This window comes from Benincasa hispida, chromosome 1 (genome assembly GCF_027475165.1).
Source record: "Benincasa hispida cultivar pf3 chromosome 1, pf3_genome.v1.1, whole genome shotgun sequence".
NCBI lineage: Eukaryota > Viridiplantae > Streptophyta > Magnoliopsida > Cucurbitales > Cucurbitaceae > Benincasa > Benincasa hispida.
In genome coordinates, this window is record NC_143478.1 from 9,844,807 (window position 1) to 9,855,761 (window position 10,955).

The following is a 10,955-nucleotide window of genomic DNA, read 5'->3' on the forward strand; positions in this document are numbered from 1 at the left end:
ACTAATAACGATGATAAAAATACCTTTTTTTTGTTACAGGTTTGGGTCTCATTTTTGTTTCGCCCTTAAAATTCAAAATTATACATAGTTGTTTTAATTTAATCTCTATATTTAAAAATATTATAATTTTATTTTTCATATTTGAGTTTTATTTGAATTTGGTCTTTAAACTTTAATATTTACATTTTTAACTTTAACTTTTCACTAAATACTCATTTTTTGTTAATGAATTTAAAATAATTAATTAAATTATAATTAGATAAATTTTCAAAGATAGAAAAAGAAGAGAAATTATTTATCCAAAATAAACAAAATTAAACTTTTTTTTTTATAGAGAATGATAGAGATTGATAGAAGTCTATGAAAATTTTGAAATTTTTTCTTGGATAATTGGTGAATTGATTTGGAAATTAGAAATTGTACTAAAATTTAAATAATTGTGTAAGATTTTGATAAAATATTTGGTAAAGATAACCAAAATTAGAGAAAATATGGAAATATATAAGATTTGGTAGATTATAATTTGAAAATATATAAGATTTAGTAGATTATATTTAAAAAAATATTAGAATCTCTATCTTTAATTTAACTTACCGAGAAAGGGCCAAAAGAGCAAAAACAATGGATGAGCTAGAAAAAAAAATAAAAATAACTAAATTTTAGTGGTAAATTTCGCTTAGAGATCAAAAAACTAATTTAACGAGTTTTAAAAAATGGTGCTAGTTTTGAAAGATAGAAACTTGAGCGTGCTATTTTTGAAAATTTTCCAAATTTCTTCTTCTCCCCGATTCTAAGATTTGTTCGTCGTCTTGTTTGTTTTTTGTTTTTGAGAATAATGACGACTTGAAGAACCAAGAGACGTTATATTAATTCAAAATTATAAAAATCATCCTTGAAGTATGTGTTCTAATTCTTACTTATGATTGATAATTAAAGTAAGAATTAAATGCTATCTTGACATTGAAACCATTTAAGTCATTGATATTTAAAAGTTTATACAAACCATTTAAGTTATTGATATTTAAAAACTTATAAGCCATTCTATTCGTTCTCTTAATTGGGCACAGTGAAATTTACAACACTTACTTAACTATGATTATTACATGAATAATTATATTTTTCTTACGAAGCTAATTCATCAAAGATAAAAATAAAAATTCACTACATAGTGGATACTAAACTTCATGGTCAATTATAGTATTTTAGAGTAAAGTCATTTTTGTTTTTGTTTTTGTTTTTGTTTTTTTTTTTAAAAAAAAAGAGGGAAATAATTGAAAATTGAATTGATATACGATGCATATGCAACAAACAAAAAATAAATAAATGAAAAAAAAAAAAGTGGAAAAATGAAGGAAGCTTGAATAATGGACAATAAAAAATATTTGGATTTCATATTCAAGAGTGATTTTGAAATGCTTTAAATTACTTTTTTTTCATATTAAAAATTATTTAAAAATATGTCTTTAATTAATTAAAATTTAAAAATAATTAACATAATTATTTTTTATAATTTTAAAATCAATTTTCACGTGATAAAAACTGGTTTTCATCCTTGGAAAATCACTCTATGCACTAAATCCATTGACACAAACTTCAAAATTTAGGGACAAATCCTCAGAGTGTTGGAAAATAAAACACGAGACCCATTTTCATTTCCCACTCTTCTACCATACAAAGATCATCTTACTACTCTCTCTCTTAATATTAACAAATAAAATGCAAAAGTTGTATTCTAATTTTCTTTTTCTTTTATTTTTTTCTTTTTGAATCATATATGTATTTTAATCTCCAATATAGGATAATGAAATAAGAAGTTTATATGGGTCTTTAAATTTTAGAATAGGGTTGAGATAACTTTTGAGTAAAATAATACTCCAATAAATACTTAGAATTTTTTAAATCATATTTGGACACATAGCTAAATAATTTTAAAGGAAACACTGTTTGCTTTTATATAAAGGTAAAAAATTTATCCTCACTTATCACAAAAACAGGGGTCATCTTTTTTTTTTTTCTTTTAATTTTATTTTAATTATCGGTTTCTAAATCAATAAAGGATTGTAAATGATTTGATTCATTGTTCAACCAAAAAAAATAAGCGATACTGAAAATTAGGTTCACAAGATTACACAAGATAAATGGAGAAGAAGTTCCAAACATTAATCATAGATGGTTTTAATAATAACAATAATAATTATTATTATTATTTCTAAAATTAGGTTCATTAAGCTCAATTTAATAATCTTTTAGTTTTCTTTTTTTAAAATCACTTCTCATGTTTTCAAAAAAAATAAAATAAAATTGATAACTAACAAAATTTAAAACTTGTTTTTGTTACTAAAAAAAATAATTCAAATGTTCTTGTTTAAGAAATGAGAATACTAAAGTAAAGGAAGCAATGATAAATTAAAATAACAAAAATAATAATATATTATCAAATGAAAGGAAACTTTAAATGAGATGAAATCAATCAAACCTACTAAAAATAACCAAAACAAAAATGCTACTCTAATAACAAAATCATGGCTAGAACTCACTAATATGCACATTTATGGTGAATCTGCCATGTTCTTCTTTGTCGAGTTAATTGTCCACTTTCCTAACATGAAAATCCTCATCAGTCCGTGTTCCAGCAGGAACAATGGAATCAGCTATGTTATTAAGCTCTCCATCTTGTTCTAATATTGACTTGAAGAAGCCTTGACTCAAATACCTTAGTTTTCTATTTGATAACTAACATTTGTAACGGTCAGCTAGTATATTTTTATAAATACCACCGATTTCAAATTCGATTTACAGAATTATCATCATTTTCTTAGTTTTTCTGCAAACACCAAATCTATAAGCAATCTTCATTAAGTAAAAGAATTCAGATCTTTCCGTGAATGTAAGCATTCTTGCCGAACCACGTAAATATGTGTCTTTTTTTTCCTTATCTTTCTTGTTCAATCGAGTAATTTTTTAATGCAAATCGCACGCCAATCGTTTACATTTCAAATCGCATTGAGTAATAAGATTATCAAGACAATCGTGCATCGATTCATCGCTATCAAGTAGCTCCAAGTACATCGTTTTCACCTTCGAGTTGCACCGAGTATCGTTCAAGAACCATCAAGTACGATCGAGTATTAGTTCTGTTGTCATTGAGTTGCATCAAGGATTTAACAGAGACTAGTCAGACGAAGAAGGAAATTTTGATCGAGGATCGAGCAGCACGCAGCCGAGCATCGAGTTTCGAGTATCGAAGATTTAGCAGAATTGTTCTAAGCCATTTCTTCATCTCTCCAATGTTGATCTTAAGTATTTAGGACTTGTGAAGGGCCATCAGCCCAACATGACTCTTCCTTATCTATCTTGAATTCACATACTTTTTGACTTGAGACCCCTTGGTCCCAAACTACTGTAAAGAATAAAGCAATTTTAGTTCCTTCCAAAGTTCGCTGGCACTCATTGTTTTCTTTGTGTATGTATTCATTAAGAGATCAGAATGTTGAAGCGACACATGTAGTGATTAATCATCCATTTTTGTTCAACAGCCTGGGATTGAGTAGCATTTCCAGAGCTTGATTCTGGCCCAACCACGGCAGTAGGACATTGATCAAAAAATACCAGAACTAAACTATACTTGATCATAAACTAAAAACATAATTAGATGGTTATCGAATGAACATACAAAAAAAAAGTAAAAAGTGAAAAGAGAAAAGGGGAATGAAGTTAAGTTACCAGAACTCACATGATATAATTGAATCGAGTTTTAAAAAAATTTCCAACATATTACCTCAGCCAAATGTGTTATGTGGAAATAAGAAGATTTACCATAAGACTAGAGGAAAGGAAAAGGCCAATGCATAAGCATAATGATCACCTGTGGTACTAGGAAGCTGCTTTCCATCTTCTTCGTAATACTCCTTAATTGATACCATAGTTGCCCCTCCTCCAAATTTATGCCTGTCACACACTTGTTATTAGATAGCTGAAATAAACCAAAAAATTCTTAGCTAATAAAATGATATAAAAATGCAGACAGGTTATAAGAGGATCATGTAATCGACAGTTTTAGGTCCCATTGGGGAAACATTACAATGATGCAATGATTTGCATCTTTCTTAAGTGCCAAATTCCAATAACAAAAATAAATTTTTAAAAGTTATAAAAATTTAGCTTTGTTTTACATATATATATATAAAAGCAATAACTTTCATGGAGAAAAAGTGAAAGATACATGGGCATAGAAAAGAACAAGCCTGCCAAAATACTCCAACTAAAGGAAGGGGCTCCAACTAAGTTAAAATATTTCCAATGGAATAGTTACAAAAGGTCTCCAAAACTGAAACCCGAAGGGACACATGAACCCTAATTAAGGATTTCACTTTGGATTTGATAAAGAGAAGATAACAAAAGGAAGAGATTTGGAGGTTGAAGTAGTATTTATAGGCTTAATTTTTTTTTAAAAAAAAAAAATCAAAATAATTACAAATGGTTAAAAAACAGTGCCTTAACAACTGAAGTGTTATCATTTGATAGAAAGAGGATGTAATGTTGTGAAGTTCTTTAAATATTATGTTCAGAATTAGTGCAAACTCAGTTTGCAAGTAGTTAAATTACTTTTATTTTTAATTTATGTTAGTGGGTTAATTTAGAGTAGAGCATCCTAAGTAGGAAGATGGTGCCTAACGGCTTAGTGGAATTAATGAAGGAGATTTTCAAGGTTAGTGATAGATTTTTAAGTTCAGTACATAAGTGGTTAGGTTTCCATTTGCATGTAGTTGTAATGTTTCCACTTTAATACATATCAAACTCAATTCAAACAGTTGATTATGTGTAATATTTCTTTCTTGTTTTCAACTTCTGTTCTCTTTATTTATTGTTTTCTCGTTATATATTACATTCATTGACCTATATTATTCTATAATTTATAGAGGCCAGAGAATACAGACCTGAATTTCTTTACCTTGCATGATCGTGAACAAATAATATAATATATAACAATCTATTCTAGCCATAGAAACATATATGGCTAATCGCAGAAATCGAACCGTTTCTAGAAATTGAATCGAACCGAAAACTCAGTGAAATCGAATTAATTCAGTTCGGTTCGGTTTCAATTTCAAAATCGAATTTAAAACCGAACCGAACCATTTTTAACTAATATATATATTTATATATTAAAAAAAAAAGAGTAAAACCGAACCATTTTTAATTTAAAGAATAAAACCGAACAAAACCGTTTTTTAATTAAAAAAATATAAGAGATTTTTAAAAAATTTCAAAATCGAATTTAAAACTGAACCGAACCGCATATATGCAATTCGATTCGATTTGATTTCACATGTTAGAAAATTCGGTTTAGTTTAGTTCGGTTTGCACCATTAAAACAACTATCCAATTTACTGAAGAACCTGATTTTATAAAACTAAGTTCACCAAATATATACAGAACCCCAATCTTTCCCCTTTGTTTTCAAACTTACTACAGCTGTTTTAAAGAATCGAGAGGGGCATAGATCTTCACCTTACCCGGCAAATCACTTGGTCGCCGACATCGCTTATCTCCTTCGGAAGCTGCTCCATCCACTCCGATGATGAAAGTAAAAAGCTCTCACGTTAACTTATATAAAGGGAAATCGTAAATAACCAAGTTTCAATTTTTCCAAATAGCCGCAGCCGCTTTTTTAAAACTGTTAGTAAATATAAATTGGACTCGAGATTTACAACGTCAGATTTATATAAGATTTGGGCCGGATTAGGAAAAGATTATTCGATAAAATTTGAGAAGGAATAATATTGGTATAGGATTTGGAAAGATGGGATGACACTTGAAAAAGAAAAAGAAAAAGGAAGATTTATAAAATTAGTCTAGCAATATTTTTGTCCTAAACTTTAATTATATTTTATAACAAGATTTTCAATCTTTTTCTTTTTCTTGACCATTTAAACGTTGTAATACACTCTCTTGATGCCAAAAAATGGATCAACCATAAATTTACTTTTCGGTGAAAAATTGTCCGAGTACCTACAAGACAAAAGTGAGATCTTTTTTTGTTGAAAATTTATGTGAAATATAAATAAATACGAAAAAAACTAAATTATATCTCAAACCCCAACTTCCACATGTTAGAGTCAAATAAGTAATCGATCATAAAATATCAAATAAATAAGATAAAGAAAAAAAACGACACCGAAAAATATACTGGTTCGCCTCAAACTTGGGACTACGCCCAGTCTTCTACCATGACTAGTTATACTATAATGGAGATTGCAAAGACATCTAGAAACACATTTACAATTTCTTCCTAAATAGCACAACACGAATTATTTGAATCCAATCACGACTCGGTAACTTGAAATAAACAATAAGGGTATGTTTGATGCGTGATTTGAGTTGAGTTGGTAATTATGATTTGAAGAGTTAAATTATTTGGGGAGTTAAATTGTCTGTATTTGTTTGCAGAGTTGAGTTGAGTTGGTAATTATTGTCTGTGTTTGTTGTGCAAAGTTGAGTTGAGTTGGTAATTATTGTCTGTGTTTATTGTGCAAAGTTGAGTTGAGTTAGGGATGTGATGCAGTTTTTTGTGAATGAGATTAGTTCTATTTTTTATTTCATTCTTTTATTTTTTAGTTTTATGTTTTGCTATTGTTGATTAATTTTCAAATATACACATATTTTCTCAAATCATTTATGATATAAACTGAACAATCTCAACTTTTTCTCAATTTATAGAATATAATAGATTATTTTTCATATATTCTTTTCAAAAACTGTAATAATTATAATTCTTTTCAATCGGTAAAACATACCAATAAAATACATTTCATATTACTGTTCAATTAATTGGTATATTGTATATTGTATTTATATATATTGAATGTATGTATATTTATTGAAGGTAATTATCCCAATTACTAATTGGTATATTGTATGTATATATTGAATCTTGCTACCTTAACATTATTATTTTACATATCATACAGTTTATTTTTATATAATATGGATAATATATTTGGAATTAAAATTGTACATAGGATAATTACCTTTTATTTGATTATGATAGTGAGAATGTGATGTAGTACAATAACATTTTTCATAAGATCACAAAAATAATATAAAACGATCGAACATGTGGCAGTTTCAAAAAAAAAATAAATGTTCTTTGCATACTTATAATATAACACAGTGATGGCCTCAGGTAGAACATAACATAAGATAAGATTGATCCAAGAAATCCAACAAAAACAATTAACTAAATCATCATATCAAATTTTTGTAAAGTGACGTTCCAAAGGTTTGATGATTAAAAAAAAAAAAAAATCACCCATAGTTTTTGTTTATGAACTTAATAAAGGGAATAAATACCTACCAACACAACAACTTATATCCATCTATCAAAAGAGAAACCATAACATAAATAATAATACACACTGAAATTTAAAGAAACATTCTATTGGTTAATCATTGTTTATGGGTTAAGTAAAACGGGTTTGGAGTTTTTTACTCAATAATCCCAACAAATTTTATCCTTGAATTCTTTCCTAGGTCCATCAAACTCTCACTAAGCTCTCTTGTGCTATTGTTAATCTCTTTCCTATATTCATCTGAACTCTTCTTGGACTATTTTTTAGGCTCCTATAAATTTCACTAAGCTCACTTAACAACATTTTTCTTCGGAAACAAATGCATCATAGATGAAATAAAAAATTATATACTAGAGTATTACTTTCACTAAATCAACATCACTTTTCATATAAAAAAAAATATCATTTAAAATCATCATGAAGGCATTCTTCCTCATGTCTCACCAACCAATTAATTAGCTCCATAGCACAATTTTTGCCTCTCACAAACAACCTCTAACACTTTTTAAGCGCTTGAAAAGTCATTTTATACATTTTCTTAATTGGGCACATTTAAATCTAAAACATTTTACTTAACTACGATTATTTTTTGAATAATTATATTTTTCATAGGAAACAAACTCATTAATAATGAAAGAAAAATTTATATACTAGAGTATTACTTTCATTAAATAAACATCATTTCTCATTTAAAAAAAATCAACATCATTTAAAACTATCGTGAAGGCATTCTTCCTCTGTCTTACCAATCAAATAACTATCTTCATAGACGATCTTTGCCTCTTACAAATAACCTCAACATTTTTTAAGCACTTGACAAGTTATTATATACCATCTCTTAATCGTACATATTGAAATTTACAATATTTTACTTAACTATGATTATTGTATGAATAATTATATTTTTCTTAGTAAACAAACTCACCAATGTGAAAGAAAAATTTATATACCAGAAAATTACTTTCATTAAATCAACATCATTTTTCATCAGGAAAAAACAATAATAAATGAATAAATAAATAAAATCTAACATCATTTAAATTTAAAACCACTGCGAAGGCATTCTTCCTCGTGTCTCACCAACCAATTAATAGCTCCTTCCATAACATGATCTTTGCCTCCCACGACAACCCCAAAAAAGGCAAGAACATCCAAAGAACATGGCATGCAAACTCAATTGGTATGATTTAAATTTAAATTACTACACTCTCCAAAATATACCAATCCCATCTCATGGATTTCATCGCTTTTGCTCTCGCAATTCTCTTTACAGCACTTGTAAGATCTCTATGCCTGAAAGTATTCACAAACCCCAAAAATCTCCCACCTGGCCCCCGCCGGTGGCCCATCGTCGGCAACCTCCTCCAACTCACCCACCTTCCCCACCGCGACATGGCGGAGCTCTGTCGAAAGCACGGCCCACTCGTCTACTTAAAGCTCGGCAGCGTCGACGCCATCACCACTGACGACCCCGCCACCATCCGCGAGATCCTCCTTCAACAGGACGACGTTTTCGCCTCCCGGCCGAGGACTCTCGCCGCCGTGCATTTGGCCTACGGCTGCAGCGACGTCGCTTTGGCCCCTTTCGGCCCTAATTGGAAGCGGATGAGGAGGATTTGTATGGAGCATCTTCTAACAAGCAAACGGTTGGATTCGTTCTCGGCCCATCGGGCCTCGGAGGCCCAATATTTGGTCCAAGATGTCTGGGCCAGGGCCCAAAATGGAAAGGCTGTGAACTTGAGGGAGGTTTTGGGGGGATTTTCAATGAACAATGTGACTAGGATGTTGCTCGGGAAGCAATACTTTGGGGGTGGATCTGCTGGCCCAAATGAGGCTATGGAGTTTATGCATATAACCCATGAGTTGTTTAGGCTTTTGGGGGTGATTTATTTGGGGGACTATTTGCCATTTTGGAGGTGGGTGGATCCTCATGGGTGTGAAGAGAAGATGAGAAAAGTGGAAAAGCAAGTGGATGATTTTCACACCAAGATTATTGAAGAACATAGAAAGGAAAGGGAGAGAAGGAAAATTAGTGGAGAACAAGATGATGGTGATGGAAATATGGACTTTGTTGATGTTTTGTTGTCATTGCCTGGTGAAGATGGGAAGGAACATATGGATGATGTTGAAATCAAAGCCCTAATTCAAGTACTCTCTTTATAAAATGAACCCATGTTCATGTTTTTTTTTTCCAGTTTGAGTTTTGATTTTAAGTGGTTATTTCTGTTGTTTGTATGATTTAGGACATGATTGCTGCAGCAACCGACACGTCAGCTGTGACGAATGAGTGGGCAATGGCTGAAGTGATTAAACATCCACACGTTCTTGCGAAGGTTCAAGAGGAGCTCGATGTTGTTGTAGGTCCTAATCGATTGGTGTTGGAATCTGATTTGGTTCGTCTTAATTACTTGCGATGTGTCGTACGCGAGACTTTTCGTATGCATCCAGCTGGTCCGTTTTTAATTCCTCACGAATCGTTGGGTGACACAAAAATCCATGGGTATGATATTCCTGCGAAGACTCGAATCTTCATCAACACTCATGGGTTAGGTCGAAACACTAAAATTTGGGACAATGTGGAGGAGTTTAGGCCAGAGAGACATTGGCCAACAGATGGAATTGCGAAAAAAGTAGAGATAAGTCATGGAGCAGATTTTAAAATTCTTCCATTTAGCGCGGGCAAGCGAAAGTGTCCTGGCGCTCCACTTGGGGTAACTTTAGTGTTAATGGGCTTAGCTCAACTATTTCACAGTTTCGATTGGACTCCACCAAAAGGAATGGAACCAAAAGATATCGATACCAACGAGGTATATGGGATGACAATGCCCAAAGCTCATTCCTTAATAGCTATTGCTAAGCCACGTTTGGCCCCTCATTTGTATCAATCAAAATGAAATACATCTTTTTATTTTGACATGCTTTTATATTTCAATAATGTATACATTGTATTCTTATTATTTCAACTCAATTAAATTAAGCCATATAAATAGGGAGATTTGGTTTCACAAAAAAAATCAATATGGAAAATATTTTATTGAGTTGGTTTTTTGTGATTAATTTTGGTGAAAATGTGGGGTCTCCCTATCAGCAAAAGGTATTGTGAAGTGTGATATAGAGACGTACAAAAGGTACAATCAACCCTACAAATCTAGGACGTTGTTTTTATGGCAAGGACAACAACCATTGTCAATAATGTAAAATAATAAAACCATTCATTTGAGGAAAGTCAACTTGATTACACACAATGTGACAAACAATAAAGGGGGAAATAATAATAATGAAAGAAACAATAATAAAATAAAAACACTATTTTTGGCAAATATTTGGATGACATGTTTGTATGGCTTTGGCTCATTCACATTCCTATTATATTGATGTTGATATTGATATTGATGTTGATGTTGGTTTGATGCGATATGGTTCGATCTTTAGTATTTGATCATTTAATTCTTTCTCAGTTGAATGCGTATGCTTGACTTATGGAAGTGGAGCACGTGATGTTCTCGAAGTCGAAGTCTTGGAAGTCTTGGAAGAACAGCTAACCCCCACAATTGAAGAGAACCCCTTTATTTATAGAGTTCTCTGATGGGTTTCATGGAATTG

The 10,955-nt window shown here is 30.8% G+C and overlaps 1 protein-coding gene across 1 annotated transcript; it reads left to right on the forward strand.

Annotated features, from left to right (window-relative positions):
- The first annotated feature begins 8,407 nt into the window (after positions 1–8,407).
- CYP703A2 (cytochrome P450, family 703, subfamily A, polypeptide 2) lies at positions 8,408–10,246 on the forward strand. Its single transcript, XM_039022162.2, has 2 exons — positions 8,408–9,500; positions 9,596–10,246. The coding sequence occupies exons 1-2, from the start codon at positions 8,586–8,588 to the stop codon at positions 10,244–10,246; spliced, it is 1,566 nt and encodes a 521-aa protein (XP_038878090.1). The 5' UTR covers positions 8,408–8,585.
- The last annotated feature ends 709 nt before the right edge of the window (positions 10,247–10,955 follow it).

What these genes read in the sequence shown, in the direction of transcription:
- CYP703A2 (XM_039022162.2), top strand. Translation starts at nt 8,586, where the DNA reads ATGGATTTCATCGCTTTTGCTCTCGCAATTCTCTTTACAGCACTTGTA. An exon ending in AAATCAAAGCCCTAATTCAA is followed by an intron (nt 9,501 to 9,595) that starts GTACTCTCTTTA and finishes TGTATGATTTAG; the next exon opens with GACATGATTGCTGCAGCAAC.